This window comes from Trichoplusia ni, chromosome 13, assembly GCF_003590095.1.
Source record: "Trichoplusia ni isolate ovarian cell line Hi5 chromosome 13, tn1, whole genome shotgun sequence".
Taxonomy (NCBI): Eukaryota; Metazoa; Arthropoda; class Insecta; order Lepidoptera; family Noctuidae; genus Trichoplusia; species Trichoplusia ni.
Window position 1 is genome coordinate 3915914 of NC_039490.1, and position 18606 is coordinate 3934519.

At 34.9% G+C, this 18606-nt stretch overlaps 1 protein-coding gene and 1 long non-coding RNA gene across 11 annotated transcripts in view; one reads left to right on the forward strand and one right to left on the reverse strand.

The window, feature by feature from the left end:
- Positions 1-12883, forward strand: part of LOC113499900 (AT-rich interactive domain-containing protein 2) — a 28349-nt gene extending 15466 nt beyond the window's left edge. For 8 of the 10 annotated variants that reach the window (XM_026880490.1, XM_026880491.1, XM_026880493.1 and 5 more), the window contains exons 23-37: positions 145-246; positions 700-804; positions 1821-1923; positions 2138-2215; positions 2532-2632; positions 3094-3183; positions 6261-6444; positions 6733-6932; positions 7329-7445; positions 7829-7947; positions 8438-8600; positions 8944-9090; positions 9924-9959; positions 11363-11454; positions 11871-12883. In XM_026880490.1, coding sequence (XP_026736291.1) covers positions 145-246; positions 700-804; positions 1821-1923; positions 2138-2215; positions 2532-2632; positions 3094-3183; positions 6261-6444; positions 6733-6932; positions 7329-7445; positions 7829-7947; positions 8438-8600; positions 8944-9090; positions 9924-9959; positions 11363-11454; positions 11871-11973 — 1740 coding nt within the window. In that variant the 3' untranslated portion in view covers positions 11974-12883. The remainder of the gene's footprint in view (positions 1-144; positions 247-699; positions 805-1820; positions 1924-2137; positions 2216-2531; positions 2633-3093; positions 3184-6260; positions 6445-6732; positions 6933-7328; positions 7446-7828; positions 7948-8437; positions 8601-8943; positions 9091-9923; positions 9960-11362; positions 11455-11870) is intronic. The other 2 variants (XM_026880499.1, XM_026880500.1) reach the window with 2 other exon arrangements.
- A 1970-nt stretch (positions 12884-14853) lies between these two features.
- On the reverse strand, positions 14854-16309 carry LOC113499901. The gene is made up of 3 exons (XR_003401153.1): positions 16226-16309; positions 15215-16152; positions 14854-15124 (listed from the first exon to the last, which is right to left on the reverse strand). It is a non-coding gene; the product is annotated as an uncharacterized LOC113499901 (long non-coding RNA).
- Positions 16310-18606: the final 2297 nt, after the last annotated feature.

An 18606-nucleotide genomic window follows, 5' to 3' on the forward strand; every position in this document is an offset into this window, starting at 1 on the left:
CAAATTATCGTACGTTTATTTTGCTCTATTCTTCAGAGTTAAAAGCGTCACAGGTTTTCATTTTAGTTATAAGTTCACTTTAGGTAGCAGAGGAAAGTCCCCATTGAACATATCTGTATTACTGACATTAATTGAATGCTCTAGATGCCGCCAAAGCAAGAATCAGTGGATATGATACAGCCATCTGTATTGATGACCGCTGGCAGCGATAATCCATCAGTTATCATACAAGAACCCATTCTGCAGGTAAGATTATCACTTCATACTTTGTACATACACGAATATTAGCATCAGAGGATGAAATAATAGTATACTCATGACCGATTTTGATGATTAAGTATCGCAACTTTGTGTGTATAAGTCTCTGTGACAAATAAATATTTGTTCTTTCTTTCAAGCCACTAGCCACCTGCACAAGACATAATATTATAGAACACAAGCGTGTGCCCAAACACACACTTTGTTTTCTTACTGTCGTTCCAGCATTAAGCTAGAAGTCAAATGGTGTAGATCTAAGGTTCGTCGGTCACCCGTGGCCGATGCGAATAAAAAAAAACGATCGATCCTAAACTACAAAGCATGTGGATTTATTCACTTAAATACTCAACCTGAATAATTTCATAAATCATCCCCCTACTTCGAACGCGGTCGTGTAAAAACAAGACTTTCTGTTCGTTCATGACTTGTTTTTGTTATAAGGTACAGCAGCCCACCATGTCCGTTCAACAGCCCACAATGCAAGTTCAGCAACCGACGCTTCAGGTTCAGCAACCGACATTGCAAGTACAAACACCAACATTACAGGTACAAAAATAGATTTAAAAAATCGAAACATCCACGTTTTTAAATGTCACTCTATTTAAATTTTATCAAAATCGGTCCAGCCCTTTTTATAGTTGTGAATTTCATTGTCATCGGTTTTGAAGCTACCCTGAAAATTTCAGCCTGCTAGCTTATCGGGAAGTGCCTCTAAATTGTGTTGCACAAATCCAACCGGAACGACAAGCAAACAATCATACAAGCAAGTGAGTGTATAAAAAAACGTGGGAATATAAGTTACTTATTAATTATTTTGATGTCAAATTATTAATCGACTATGACCTTCTATTATTATATGGTTGGTAAAGCGACACAGTTATGTTGCATTGTTGTTTGAATGGCCTGCTGGTCTATAGTAAGGCCAACGAGACGAGATAATGTAAACAAACTTTCAGGGGTGCATGACATTTTTATTCGAATAAACTATTATAAAGTTCGAATTTTGACAAATATTAAGGAATAAACATGTTTACAACATGGCGGACCAAATGTTGACAACTGCCGTACTGACTGCTTTCTTCGAAACACATAACTCACGCCATATATGCGCGTACGAGTGATAAGGACAGGGATAATAATCCCTCGCTATCACAATGTAACTCAGTAACGGTCCGCTTGTTTACGTTTTTTATCTTGTCTCGTTGGCCTTAGTATAGTGGTTAGTGATGGCTAACCACTACACCAGCTGATACAGCGGAGGTCGGGTTCGATTTCCACCGAGGACAAATGTTTGTGTGATGAGCATGATCATTTGTTCTGTGTCAGGGTGTAATTTATTTATAAATATGTATTTAGAATTATACAAGTATGTTTATCAGTTGTCTAGTACTTATAATACAAGCTTTGCTTAGTTCAACTAGATGGCGTTGTGTGAAAGTTGTGGAATATTATTATTATTTTTGTTAACCATTTTTTAGTATCATACCGTGGACCCTACCTATAATGATAACTTGACAACTGCTGATAAAGTTTCAAATAAAACTTTTAATAAATATTTGCAGGTTCAACAACAGGCCTTACAAATGCAGCAACCAATGTTGCAAGTACAACCCATGGATGTACAAAACATAATCGCATCACAATCTGGGCAACTCATTCTTCAAGGTATGTTAATAAATGTCATTTTTTGCTCTGATAGAGAAGTCTGGAAGTAAAATAGGGAGGCCTTTGCCAAGCAATGGGATCTCACAAAGGCTCCATAAAATAATTGACTTGTAAACAGTTACATTTGTAATGCTGACGAATTAAAGCTTAATCAGCTCACAAGTTGTGTGCTACATTGAAAATATGTATGTATTTATGAATATTTTGTTTACAGAAAAGACAATATCGACTCAACCCACACAGTACATGCAACAGCCAATGCAAATCATAGCAACACCAAGCAATTCTCAAGGTAATGTCTTGTTTTACAAACTTTTATTTAGTAACACCAATCTCTTTGTCTCCAATCATATCTTGCAAGTTTAGTTTGAACCACTTCTCGGTTTCTGTTTGATCTGAAAATTTTGTAGATGTATATGTATTTTGCGTGACAATGCAAGGTTTGTGGATAAAGCTTCACAATAAAAAACTCAACTTTATCGAGTTTTTCACTCCTATATTATCTCATGACAAGTATTTTGATACATTTCCAAAAATCAGGTCTAGACAAAACTTGTTAAAAATGAGAAGTTGAAAGTAATAATTTAATCTTATTATTTTGTCTTTAGGTGGAATAAGCTACATCGCTCAGAATATACCGGGTAACATGATGCAGAAAACTATTATTATAGTCCAAGGTCCGACCGGTGGTGGGCCTCTCACTCTGACGGTAAGCTCTTTGACTATTTATGATCTCTTTATTTAAAAATATGATTGACGAGTTGTAGTATAAGGATGATACATCGATATGGAGATATTGACATGGAGATATATTGGCCAATGAGTTGCCAATGTTGGCTGGAGAGGGGAGGGGGTTTTATGCAATCCTATTGGATAATATCTATGGGCCATGTTGCCTGAAAATACAATGAATTGAATTGAACTAAATTGAATTAATAGGTCTCCTTTCGGCTGCTCCATACTCTCGCTTGAACAGCTATATGTATTGAGGTTTTTGTAATGACACGAATAATATTTATTTACAATGATTTGTACTCAACTCGTATAAAACATACGTGTCAATATACACACCATTTTTCTCTGCATTTCTGCAAATGGGGATTGCCCCTTAAAAATGATGCAAATATGAGTAATGTAATGAATATAAAAAATAAGTGTTATGACAAAAAGGTGAACAACCCAGGCGGTCTGGATGAGGCGACGCTAAACAGCCTTATTACGCAGGCAACAGAGGCGATTACCCAACAGCAAATTATACAGGTTAAAATCAAATCAAGTAGCTAACACCGTTCATCTATATCTAACTCCATACAGTTGGTCATTGTGTCCAAATATTTTATTGTGCAATTTCCTGTCAATTGACTATGAAAATGGCGGCCAGATTCTTTAAACAATTGATGTGCGGGGAGTTTATGAAAAGAACATAAATACCTATATTGACACTTAAGTTTATTAATAAAGAAAAATATAATATATATAATAATACATAATCTTCAGAAACAGTTTCTGCAGAATGTATACTCTTTAGCTCATAACTTATATAATTTTATTCGTATTCTCACAGGAAAAAGACCGAAAGAATATAACCTGAATGCTAAGTTTTTTTTGCTAACAACCGCTGTATGGAGTAGATAGTAACTCTGTTCTAATATCCTTCGCTTGAATTCAGACTAATAGTTTTCATTCAGATAAAAGCTAAAACTTTCGTTTCTTATTTCACTAAAAGTACAATTTGTTTCACGCTTCTTGTGTCTAACATTCTCGAGGTGCAGTGGGTTTATTCTTGTTTGTAAATGGATCTCGATATGAGTAAAATACTATTTATTATTGTTTGTAATATTTGTTAAAAATTTCTTTAAGTTACCTTAACCGATAACAGAACAGTACATATTCAAATTCAATGAGCTACCTTTGTGCTGTAGTTAACAAAATAGACTTATCACTTATAGTTGAAACATACAATAAATTAATTCGTACAAGTCACTGAAGAATACTGGTACATTTTGAGTTTGAGGGACTAAATCAACGTTGCTTCTGAGTTTGTATTCGAAAAGTAAAAAATATAATGTTATCGTTGGTGAAGATGATTTATTATTGAATGATACGGAAAGGATTTACGGATGTTACAAGTAAACAGGTACATATAAACTGACCGGCAAACTTCGTATCGCTTAGTCGATGATACCAAAACTGGAAAAAGTATGAAAATAATATTCATACGTGGCGCTACAATAGTGGCATTATTAAGCGCCACGCCGTGTAGGTAAAACGACTTTAGTTCAATGAAAATCAATCCTAGTTCAAGATTTTACGAAACGACAATTCATATCTAGATCCTGGTCATTTAATATAAGGTTATCCATCGCACGTTATTTCATTATTTTGCGTGTTACTACGTGTATCATATCGTCCTCCATCCGCTACTAACTTTTGGGTTATCATGCTAAATGCTAAGATATTCATCATATTCACCTGAACAACTATAGTTCAGTATTGTAAAAGGATTTATCGTCGTGTGTCGTTCTCGTAAGTATTATTATTTTTCATGAGTGCAGCCGATTTTAGCTTGCCACATGAAAGGTATAATTGAAATTTTGATCTTGGAAAGTCATATATTCTCAAGAATATTATCATATTGTGCATGAATTTTCGAGAGCGCTTGATAATTGATTAACTATTGGTATTACCAAAGAAAATACCAAAAAAGTGTTGCTAAAATTTCTCCGAAACCGATAGAATTCGATCAAAGAAAACATTTCTTGAAAGAACTATCAAGAATTGTAATACCTTTATTAAGTGCTCGATATATTATAACGTGATTCACGTCTCTACGAGATGAAAAGTCAAAGAGCTAACGACAAAATAGTTACGTTTCAAGTTACGCCAAATAAAATGGAACTCTACGTCTTCATATATAAAGTTGGTTATCGCAGAACACGGGTGTGATACAGTCGACACAGAGGGTGTTGAGTCAGCCTGCGCTAGTGAGCACGTCTCAAGCTATCACGATGGTGAAGAATGCCCTCGCTCAGGTTCCTTGCACAAAATATGTTATAGCTTTTATATGGCTTCGTAGACTGGGCCTACTATTGTACAGTTGATAAAATTGAATTATGACCCGCTTTGACGATAAATCGATGATACCGCTAAAGAGCAATGATTTCACTCCTAGCTGCCTAAAAATTAAGCATGCATGAATACGGGTCGCGAAACTCAGTAATCTATAGCATATTGAACTTTATTTAGATTTTAGATGGAGCAAGAATGATCATATTTCAAATGAAAACTTTTTACAAGTAACTAAAACAGTTAAAAAATCACATTGATTTTTTCAAAATTGTATTGCTATCTCTAGCCATTCTAAAATCTCTAAGAACTTAAAGAAGTCACTTCAAAATTATGTCATATCGTTTCGATAAGAATTTCCGTGTATGTTCTTGCATAGATGACCACAGATAATTTCTACTTATTTATGCAATGTAAGTTTTCACCTATATGTATCTTGAATGTTTTTACTTAATACACTTATGAAGTTATGAGGCATATTTCATAAGTCGTAAGTCATATACACTTGTGGGTCATAATTCTATTTTGTCAATTGTACCACCGTTGACGCCGATTAAATCGTTCAAATATAAAGAAATGAATGATTGTATCTAAGTCTATGTTATGTGACTTCGACGTATCATTTAAATATATTGACCGTTTTCATCAGCGTTAGCGCACGTAGATACGCCTTTTGTCTAGACGGGCTGTCGTTAGTAGGTTGTAAATGTCGCTGTGCACGATCATTTTGAATATGAGTAATTTATTATCTCAATCCTGACATAGAAATGTATACCTTATGTAATTGTAATAAGGTTTCTATTTCAAGGAACTGAATAGTAGACTTGTTATATTCAGCTGCAAGGCATGATGTATTGTGATGTAATTTGAACTTTATTTGTACGATTTAAGATTTGTTTTTGTAAGTTTATAGCGTTATAAGCGTCAACAATGCAAGTACTTGATTTATATTATTTTATTGGTGTCAGAAAATGCAGTGTCGCCTTTTTATCTTTTATTTAATTATCCTTTGAAATATGCGCAGCTTTAAAATCTTTTTTTACTCTATCTAGTACTTTCTGTTAGTTTTCTTTTCACGTTATAGTATGAATATAATGAAGGTTTTCAGGCATGTTCTGCTTTACATTTCTATTTTATTTATGGTTTTTCTTTATATAATGAAGACGTTAGCTTAAGTACCAGTAGTATATAAGTATGCATTGTATATGTGTCTTAGTTATTTGTGTTTACTTTATTTTTTATTTCATACTAATCAATAATTAACTTCACAGAATGCCCCCCAAATTACTCCCAGTCAGCAACCAATTATAACCAACCAGCCGCAACCGCATAAAGCTCAGTTGGTCAACACGCAACAGACGCAGCAAATAGTCGTCACTCAGAAGCAACCGCCCGCGCTTATCAGTACATCCAATAGCAACCAAATTGTTAGCGGCAACCCGCAGCTGATTCAAGGTAATGTTGTTTAATTTCGGTAATTAGATATGTAAGGGACGACTTTTCTTGATTTTGTGTTGGTCCATAAGTTTTTGAAATTTAGCCAAGCCTGCAATTAACTTTCTTGAGATGACTTAATTAAAAGGCGAGTTTAAACCATGTAACCATTAAATTTTAGGAAGTTTATCTTAAAAAAAAGGGTTGTTAAAGCTATATAGACTGACACTTTTAAAAGCCTTTAGTTGAACCCAAAGATTGAGATAAACTGGTATTGTTCAATCGAAATAAATAGACTCGCAATTTCAGGCAACCAACAACTCCTCCAAGGCAACCAGCAAATAATTGCCGTGTCCAGCAACCAGTCGATTATAATGAACGCACCTATGAAAGGCAGCGTGCATCGTGTGGTCCAGCAACCACAGCGGAGTCCCGTAGTAACCAGTGTTCAGAGCAACCAGGTTTCCGTGGTCAGTGAGGCGAAGACTAGCGTTATACAGACTACTGCGGTAAGGATATTTTTGGGAAAACAGAAATACTATTTTAGAAGTTTTCTAAATTTAGAGAAAACAGTAAATGTTGGCTTTGATGTATTTGTAGACCAGTGTCTGGATGTTTCTGTTTTTTTTTTTGATATTTCGAACTTCGTTTGACCTCATAAAATATATCTTTCTTTCCAAGAATTTAATAGTGCCCAGGTCTTGCGAAAGGAATTGAATAAATTGATATATTTTGGGTTTGTGTTATTAAATTAATTAAGTATAGGTTTTTTTAAGACAGGAGTAAAGTATCACTACTTTTAAAATAGCAGTTCAGACCATCTTTTGTCAAAAAATATCTAATAATGATAGTGAAAACTAGTCCAAACAAATTTTTAGTCTAATACTATTTTTAACATTCGGCAGTCGCAAAAGGCCCCGCAGCAACCAGTGATGCGACAAGTCATCACCCGACAACCAGTCATGGTGGGCAACACTAAGATCGGTGACAAAGAGCTCGTGGTCAACCAGCCTGTGCCAGAGGTAACGTGTTAAGTTGTCCTTAAAGTAATGAAAAAAATACAGAAATCCATACTAATGTTATACATATGAAAGGGTCACTGTCTGTCTGTGACACTTTCACGCCAAAACTACTGACCCCTTTTTGTAATAAAACTCGGATAGTCTTAAAGACAGAAAACGAATAAAGTCAAGTTAATAAATGCCTTTACGATCAATAAGAACCTGACATAATAATTTATCTGACATAATATTAAACTCGGTCCCCCTATACGAAATTATTCGAAACTCAATCGTTTAAAGAAACCTTACTACCGGTTACTACTACATACTATTTACGATTTACGTACCAACTCACCCATTACAAACCTAAATCTTATTTTCTATATGAAAACTCATTTGTTCAGAAACCTCCCACGCCAAAGCCAGCTGCGACTCCACCGCCGACGCCGGCGCCGCAACCAGTGCAACCAACACCCGTACAGGACGAAACTCCATGGATCTGCCATTGGAGGGGATGTGGGAAGTACGTAACTTTCACCTATGTTTGAAAACAGAAATGTGTATTTCCTTTTTTTCCCATTGTAATGTTGTGTTAGTTTAAGTTTTTAGAGGTACCTACTTTTGCCGGGGGTTTGTGACAAGTAAATAATAGGCAATTGTAATTTTTGTTGCGACCTCTGACTTACTGACTACGTGATTTTTCATTTTTACTTTTAAATTTCGAGCACATTGCTCACAATCGTACCGACAGCGGCCACAGCTCTAACGATTTGGCAAAGAAGTCCTAAATAAATTAAATATTAATGTTTGTGTATTTAATAATGATTTTCACGATTTCACGCTTCTTTATCGGGATCTGCTACTACTTACTGTATTGTAACGCTCGACAGTCGAATGATCCTGACGGCTTACTGACTGAATAATTCTTCGTCACGGCTTACATTATTAACTACATAATATTTCCTCCCGTAGTTATCACAATAAGCATATTTTCATAATCACGATATCCCCAGAACATTCACATGCGCGTCGGAGGTGTTCTCGCACGCGGCCCGCGCGCACTGCCCGGGCGCGGCGGGCGGCGAGGCGCCCTGCATGTGGCTGGACTGCGACCGGGTGCCGCGGAAGACCTTCGCGCTACTCAACCATCTCACAGACAAACATTGCACCGTACATGTATGAATACTTTGTATACTTACTTACTCCGTTGACTCAACCGTTTAGATATTAATAACAATGTTAAACAATTACAATGCTTTTGAGGTTCTGCGCTCTTTTGACATTTTGTGCTTTTGACGTTATGCTAATTCCACTTTATCCCATCCGTGGCCACTACTCGCCAGTCATCGGCATGAAACGCCCGAAGGTCCGCCTCAGCTGTATCACTCTAACGATACCCGGGTCGGCCAACAGGTCTACCTGTTGGTCATCTCAGAAACCAAGTTAAAAAACACACCATTCCTACCAAAATTCCTGCTCCCACATCCCAAAATTCTTTAAGAAAACTGTCGTATTTCAGGCTCTAAAAGCGATATACAATTCCCGACGGCACGCAGCCGCTGAAGGCTCGGACGGTAAGCCGGTAACACTAGGCTATCCACCCAACGCCGCTCTCGCCGCTCTCAATAAACACGCACAAGATATGTTCAACCCAAGAGAGCTTATGGTAAGTCATGTTTCATTAAATCCTACTTTTATAAACATTCGCGATTTTTTTTCATTATAATGTTGCGGATACATCTGGGATTAAAAAAAAGAGTTAGGCCTGGTTGTCTTTAAAATGATGTCTGTATTGAATGGAAATGGTAAACTTGACCATATTTCAGAATAACCGATTCTATATGAGAAATTTACTGTCTTTCGTCGTAATCGAGTTCTATTTCAATGGAATTGAGATTGAGTTGGTATTCTAGAACTCGACACTAGCGCTAATTCATGCAGTGGCACGAGTTGGAATTACGCTCAATCAGGAGCTAACGATGACGCTAATAGTATCGGATCTTGGTTTGGTTCGATAGTACCATTGTAGGACTGGTTCGAGAACCGAATCAACATCCAGAAACCCAGTTTCGGGAGTAATTCCTCTACATTTTAGAGACAACCGAGTTTTAATGCTGTATTTGCATTTTTATATAAATTTAATTGTGCCATTCCCCTGCCATTTAATTTGGGCTGTTGCAGTTTTATTTCATACATTTATCATTTGTCAACTTTCTACCATTACTTGAAGTTTCATTTAATTTTATCATTATTTTATGCACTTTGTATATTGAATAAAAAAATAGAAAAAAAATATGAATAGATGTCATTAAAATAATTACGTTCATGCCCGTCATTACAATCAAAAGGGATACTAACTTGGTCACCCAAAAATCAACTTAAACTCAAACAAAATAGATCCCAAGTTAGTTTACCTCGATCACTCACAACCACTAATAGTGTCACGCTGCGTGTACCGTGTGACGTCACTAACGTGTCTGTGTGTTTGTGCACGTGCAGCACAGGGCCGAACTCAGTCGCACGCCGGAACAACTGGTGAGACTTCACTAACCACAATAGTTCGCTTGTGTGTTGTGTATCGTTTTCTTTTTGTGTTATGTTGAACTAGTAGGCAATAGCTGGTTATGGCCCGTTTAGAAAAAATGGAGTTAATTTCCGAAATATATGTGTAATTGATTATAATACAAGATATATACGAAAAGCACATTTTATGATAGTTTTATCCATATCATATTTTTCCATATTATAGTCTAATGAAACAATATAAATCTGCACACAGGCTAACTGTATAGACTTTTTAAAAAACACATTTATTTTAATTTACCTTTGGAGTTCTTAGAAGAGAATATCATAGTTCTCATAAATTGGATAATTAGAAATAGGTTAAAGATAACGGCATGACACAAATATAAAGAAACGGGCCATAAGATTCACTTATATCACATTTAGTATTAGTCTATGTTTGTCTATTGGGTTTGTCTCTATTTGTGGCTAGTTTTGTTTTTTATTGCATTAGTGTGTGTGTGTGTGTGTGTGTGTTGTTAAGTTTTTAGAATTATTAGAAACATTTATTTTTAAAACGATTTATTTACGCGTAGTTATCGGGATCGTTGTGAGGGCGCTAGTCGACTCGGTCGCCATCTGCTTATTTAAGGACTCTAGGCCCAAATTCTGCTATTTACGATGGCCCATGAATGAATTCAAACTGTATACAATTTGTCACTTTTTTCAAACCTTTGGCATTTTGCCAAACCTTGGAAATTCAGTACGGAGCTGGCAATTAAAATAAATTTGAAATTATTTTGAATAGTGCCGGTTTAATTCAATTTCCTTTCAATCATCGGCCATAGTTGATAGCGGAATCCTGATACTGGTTTGTTCTAACGTTCAATACTAGGCGGTCCCTATAAATACTCTTTATGAAATATTATTGAATCTGTCTTACAAAAGTTGTTTTAATAGTATTTTGTTATGCCTACAATTGTATTGAGTGCTTGATTGTTCACATAAGTTGTCAATACAGGTTTAACTCTCAAAATACACTTATATGATTGTAGTTCGTTTGTCTGTATGCTTTGTATAAATGTATTTGTTTTTTTTTTGCACTTATTAGCTGTTATTTGTTTGTTCTAGTATATTGTTTTGTTGTTTTTCCAATAGTTGTTTTTGTGTACTGTATTTGACTTATATTTTAAAACACTGAATTATTTATTCATCGTCTCAAACTTAATTTAATACTTTATTTTTTTCCTTAAATCATTATTAAGACCCCTTTAACTTTCTGTGTTTTTGTGATTGTCCCTGTCAATGTTTCCAACTATTCATGCATGAATTATAAGCCCTGCTGTGCTTTGACGCTAATAGAATCACACCAACATATTCATGAGAATTATTATCCAAACATATAAACATGTGTTTTAATATTATTTGCCTTGCAGGATGAGAATGAGGGTCCAGTTACTAAAAGTATAAGGTTGACTGCAGCTCTTATATTGAGGAATATTGTTATCTACTCGAATACTGGAAGGAGGTAAGAATATCCCCCATGCAAAATAAATTAAACAACAAAAAAGAGAAATAAAGAATATAATTTACATAATACACTATACAAATAGTTTAGTGTACCGTGCTCGATGTGTCGCTGGTTCGAACCCCGCGTTGGATATCACACGTCCATTCACGAATGAGAGCAGAAATACATCATCAGTGAAAATTTAAACTGTCCACCAAACAAGTTTCACGAGATACAGCCTGGTTATAGACTGACGGAGAGGCAGCTTAGCCTCACTCAGTAATAGGGATCAGTTTTAAATCAAAAAAATTGTTTTTATATTTCTCTTTGTATGTTGTGTGTACATAAATAAATAAAAAAGTACATTTAATACAGGGTTCCGTTTTTACCCTCTGACATTAAAACAATAATTAAATAACTCTCATCTTCTCCAGACAACTCCGTTCATACGAGGCGCACCTAGCGACGATCGCGCTGAGCAGCGTCGAGGCGTCGCGAACGATCGCTCAAGTGCTATTCGATATGAACAATATTTGAGAATCACTGAACGGGCCGAAGCCCGAACCCAAGCATTCTTGGCACTGGCAGTATATTCCGCCTCTGTAAATATATGACTGAATGTTAGGTCACAATAAACTGGACAATTTTAAGTGTAGTTGTGAATATATAAGTGAAAAGTGATACAGATTTGTGCCCCGTTTAAACTTTTCCAGTAGGTAAATCGAATGCTAGCCCAGTGGTTTGACCGTTTGACTGCCAAATCGAAGGCCTTAGGTTCGAATCCATGCCTGCACTAATATTTTTTGTAATATATGAAGGAAAAAATTGGAATAAATGAGCACATTTGAAAATTTTCCATATCATACGATAATATTGCTGGAATAGTTAAAACTAAGCATAATGTGAACAATGCTATCACGTATTTTATTATTATTCAGTGTTACACACTGAACATAATATGAGATTGGATGTATTAGAGTAAGTTAAATACTTTAATTTATATTCAAATACATTTTCCATGCCAATGAAAGTTGTAAAGTCAAGACATCTACAATGCGGCAAATGTAAATTGGTACGTTGTGAAAGAGCTACAAACTATTGCCGTCTTTGTCTCATACGGCGTGCATGTATACTTTGATCTCGCTCTAATATTATTTTTATCTATATCCGAACGGGCAACTTACGTCGGCCACACATCACGATATTAAACTTTGTGTCGCAACTGGTGTCCTAGTGTATACGTTGCTATGTAGTTTCAGAAATCTTTTAATTTCTTATATATCTGATTAATCATGTAATAAATGTTTTGTAAAAAAATATAAGTTTTTTACGTGTCATTAAGCACGTATTAAGTAAAAAGGCAAGTTTACTTACTATTAAATGATGTAACGGTTTACTCACGCGTATTTATCGGGGATGCCCGACTAATTGCGGACCCAACCGGAGTCCTTAATCATAATCTGACGCGGCGGGATCGCGAGTCGAACGAAACCGTTACATCATTTAATAATGAATCAGTCTCACTATAATTATTATAAAAAAAAATATTTACTGCCTACGTACCGATCTGAAAATTTGTATTAATAAATAATTTTAATTATTATAAGGACAACATATGTGCAAAGTAGGAACTTAGTATTGGATGAAAACACCAATATGACAGCTTTATAATGTTTAAGGATTATTCTATTCAATATGTAATTTTTAAGGAAAATATAACATTTACCGTGGACTTATATACCGTAATCGACTTGTAATTATAAATATTCTTTGTAGAAGCTTATTTGATTTATACAAGATTAAATAATCGCTAATTACTGCTCGTCTAGTTAATTTATTCAGAGTTCTGTATCTTTTAGGTACCTATTACCACTGTTATGTTATAAGGCATGATACAATAGTGATACATTTATCTGTAGTACCAATATGACTCGCAATAGATTATACATTTGTACAGGGAGCTGCCAGTTTTTAGGCAAATTTTAGTAAATTACCAATACAGCATCATACATTACAATAGCCTAATAATTTTAACACAAATAGATGGTATGTAATAGTTCAATGTCTACTTAAGATTGCACGTAATTTTCCCAAGGAAAGGGACCTTTGATTGGATGATTCTAGAATGTATTAATTTGTTTCTTTTTCTCGTAATCGAACGGAGGAATTGGAAATGCGGGGTAAACAAGAGACAAACATTGTTCGTGTTATGGTTTTTTAGAATAAACAAATAGATTACGATGACTAGACTAAATTACAGTAAACCTTTCCCATTCCTATTCCATCATGTTTGTGATGAAAACCTAATTCTAATAATAATCACAGGAACACTATAAAATACAAAAGTATACCATGGTCACTTTTAAAAATATATTTCAGACCTTTTAACAAGTTTTTTGTGATTCATCATAATGTTGCAGTGTACATTGTTAGTTGTAATCATGTAATTAAAATCTAGGTTATAAGAGGTGAGCATTATCTTTTTGCTCCAAACTATTAGCATCTGATGCTTTTTGATTCTTTATTAGTATATTGCATTATGTAACATTTTAAATTACCACATCTACATAAGGGCTGATAACTGGTGACAACTGACAGTCATCCCGCCATTTAATCACTGATATTCTGAGTATTATTTGTTGTTATATTCTACAGTATATGATTTTAGCAATATGTTTGTTTATACCTGTCAGCAAGTGCAACAAAGTAAATGATTTTAGATATTTCTTTAGTTTTATTTTATGAAACGGAATCCCTATTTTCAAACCTAAGTCAGTTATTGATGTTTAAAATGGGCAACCTTATCTTCATTATTGATTAAGAATATTCTAGATATTTCTTGTTAAAATAAATACCTACCCATGGAATGTTCCAGACATTTTCTATATTGATTTCTTCAAGTCTGTAAGAACTTGGTAGGCCATGCTGCACAAAAGCTAAAAGACAAAACTGCACACATAAAAATTAAAGACAGTTAATTAAGTAAATGTTTTATTACAAATCAATTCTTTCATTAAGATGAATGAAGTTGTTGATGAAGCCTTTGCATTGTTGAGCATTGATATCTTGCAATTAGGTCCACTGTAACAGCTGGTGCCCATTTCCACACCACCCATGAGGTAGAGCACAAGGTGCGTTTTTTTTATAGTGGTGTCCCCAATAGGCATAATCCACTCAACATTGTTCCAAACTGCAGTTATGAGCTGCATAGAAATTCCAAGTACACGGTGATGATCACTTGTTCATAAGTCCTAAGAATGCCCTATTTCTAACCTACATAGTGAATGTCACAATATGCATTCCAAAAACCCAGCATATACTTACCTTGGTCTTCATTTTTTAATGAAGGTAATTAAAAATACAATTTATCGAATAAAATGGTCATAATTTCAATAGATAATGAAATTACGATTACTGGGTAATGGGAATGCATATGAAATGTGGTGAACAAAGCCAAACTGAGACGAGTCAGTTATGCTTCGTTCTATTGGCCGCTATTATACCTTTCGCCGATATCCTCAAGTAATATCGTCCATTCTCGACTCCCAGTCTTCTAAAGTTCTAACCCATCTGCACAGCAGCAACAGCGAATCTTACGTAACTGCACCCATCTTGCGATTTCGAACAACTGCGTAGTTGCACGTTTCCATAGTCTTCAAGTTCGTCCACTCCATTTTTACTTGATAACCTTGCAGAAAATAATCAACGTGTCAGTAATAAATTTTACAAAAATATTTTGCAGATTCAAGTTGTAACTTCAAAAGCTTATTTTACTTACAAATTAGTAATAAGTAACTTCGACTCGAGACAGGACAGGACACTATTATTAATTGTACCCAAATGAATGCGTCAATGCGATGAGTGAGATTGAAACCATTAAAATAATGATGACAATTGGCATTCACCAATTCAAAATGGCGTTATGTCTTATCGGCCAACCGTCACGCCTCTATAGTGTTGTAATGTTCACTTGTTTGCATTTAGAATGACAAGAAAAAGTCGAATTTCAAAATATTAAAAAAATATAAACCATGCCAGTATCCTAAAATAATTTTATGAAAGATATCAAAAATGCGAGTGATGTCCCTAGGCTCTCAGTAATGCATGAAAGCTTAAAAACTCTCCGAATTAACTACGTGACGAGAGGTACTATATTTTTTTAATTAAAGTCAAATTCATTATTTCAATTAGACCAGGATATGCCACTTTTGAACGTGAAACAATTTATATATGAACAATATTAAAAACTAGTGTCAGTCTGTCGGTCAGTCTCCTATTGAAGCTCCCATAATTATGAATGTTACTCAGAGATGAGGAGCGGTGCATGAGAAACATTAAAGGTCAGGTTAAAAATATCAAAACGGAAATTTTCAATTGTTTATTTAAACCAGAGAATTTGATATGAAGCGTTCTTTTCCACACCACCCCTGAGGTAGAACACTTGGTGCGTTTTTTTTATAGTGGTTTCCCCAGTAGGCCTAGTCCACATAAAAAGTAAAAAAATATGAAGCAGTCGCTATTAGCCTTGTACATGTAGGACTTTATGTTAATAAAGCTTAGTGTAAGGTTGCGCAACGCTAATTTGGGTTTAAATAAAACCTCCTACCTGATCCTTGGACATGTCACCATGTCCATTTTTCGTTGCGCTAGGTGTCAGCACCCCTCTGATGCGAAGCCGGACTTCTTCTCCCCGCCAAGGTAGGATATCCTGAATTTCTAGACATAAAATAAAAATGAGAATACGGTCAATCAAACTAAAAATATAGGTAAATAGTTAAAATAATCTTACAGTTTTATCATATTTCGAGTGAATATCATGTATCTTCCTCGGTGAGCAAGGCCAGTGAACTGCAGCTGCATACGCCCAATTGCAGATAAATCATTGGGCACCTGAGATCAATAGATTTACGCAGTCGTAAACCGAATCGTCGTCTAGGGTTAGTGTCGTATTAAATTATAATGTCGATCAAAAAATGATTATTATTATTCAAAATCTTAACTGCGTTTAAGAGCAATCCCATGAATCGACTTACTCTCAATGTAGAGAAATATCTTGTACTTATTGTGTTCTGTAATATCTGCTATTTAGATTTAGATTTAAACTATAATACATCTAAACCAATACTGTACTCTCTAAATAAATACATATATATATTTCTATGTAGTGTTATAAATCCATTAATCCACATATTGTTAATAATCTTATCGAAATTCAAATATCGACATCGGAACAGCACTAAAACGAGATACCAACATACCAACCTTCTATTTCTGACAAGGCTACCAACAAAATAACTAAACGCATTTAGGAAAAATTAATCGTAACCTTATAAATACTTTATAAGCTCTTATATTTCAAAAAAATGAAATAAACAATGAAATTGAAGTTGAAAAATAGTGACTATTTAAACGGTAATAATTTGTTATCTATGTCTAAATGATGTTTCTAAACATATCCATAGATGGCGCTTCCTACATCTTCTGCTAAGTTTTTAATGCGGAACATAGATGGCGCTATAATCTTTCGGTATCAGTTTCTTTAATTTTTATTATCATTATTGAACCAGTTTGTTTCATTACTAGCAGTTGCCCGCGACTTCGTCCGCGTGGTAAACAAACCCGTAGTACATAATTTTGTTCTATTGTCAATAGTATTAGCAGCGTACGCAGAAATAGGTTTTCGATTTTACACCTTTGGTTACATTATCGCAATTTTCTTACGGAACCCTAATATTATTTAAAATAAATTATAGCCTATGTTTGGGGGTATGGGGATAATATATGTCATCAACAGTGAAAGAATTTTTCGAATCGGTCCAGTAGTTTCGAAGCCTATTAGTGTCAAACAAACAATCAAATCTTGCCTCTTTATAATATTAGTATAGTGCTAAAACCATTCAAATTCATTTTATCAAAAGTTTCAAAGTTGCAATAGTTTGAATAATATTTAAAGTTTGCGTACTATGTTGAGTTATCTGAAGATAATATCTATATATTTCAACGCGATATTAATATTTGTTTTGTATTAACCCAGAGTCTTATACCCCAAAAACGTGTAATATTAATAATATAGCTACAATATATAATACTTGTCTTACTATTGGGCATAGGCCTCTTTTTGTACAGGCTCGGCTCAGCTCGGCAGGTTTGAGCATCTGACGAAAACGCTCTCTGTGGGCTAGCTTTAATGACCACCCCTAGACCAAACCCTTGAATATGGCAATATGCACGTATCGAAACACTTTTCATTTATCCATAGACATACGCGATACGAGAACATTTGACCCAATTCCGATTCGCGGGCAAGCAAACCTTTCAGTTAAAAAAATATTGACTTAACACCCACACACAGCCCACGCTTGTGGAGATCGGAGGATGTAGGTATAAAACCAGATTTGGATGCGAACGGTAATACGGTATACCTAATCTTGTTTGCAGTAAATATTAGGTTGGATTTCAATATACCTGTTGCTTTGGTCCACCCTTTATTTTTTAAAATAATTGATGTCTGTCTTGATTTCTCAGCATTGTTCTTAAACTTAGACCTTGTTTGAAGATTTAAAAAGTAATTGAAATGAAACGACTTTTACGGATTTTATCGCGGTTTAATTTTTGGCATATCATGGTCACGGGCAGTCTGCCCGTGACCATGATACCTGCAAAGGTGTCGAAACGTCGGGAACTAAAACCAAAAATTAAACCGCGATAAAATCCGTAAAAGTCGTTTCATTTCAATATTTAAAAAGTAAGTTTAAAAAGTGTGGTAGGTTATCTGTCAAATTTTATTTCAAATGCTGTGATTGGTTATTAAAATTAGGTTCTTGCTAACCAATCACAGTTTTCTTTTTAGATTTAACATCTGTTCAGAAATAGAGGTTAATGTTTTTTATGCCCCGTTTAAAAAAGAGGAGTGTTATAAGATTTCAATTAGTTTGTTTTGTATTATAGATGAATCTTGTGCGAGAGGGCACCGTTTAAAAGTTGTGGGGGGTGATTGACGATGGAAAAATGGGATATGGAGTCTAGCTGTCAAGGGAGTCGGGAGAGAACCAATTACTTCATCTCCTTTTGAATTCTGCAAATCTATGATTATTAATTTGCCACGTGGGGTATAATCGGGGGATATTAATAATATTAAATTTTAATTAATTATACTTCACGATGTTTTTT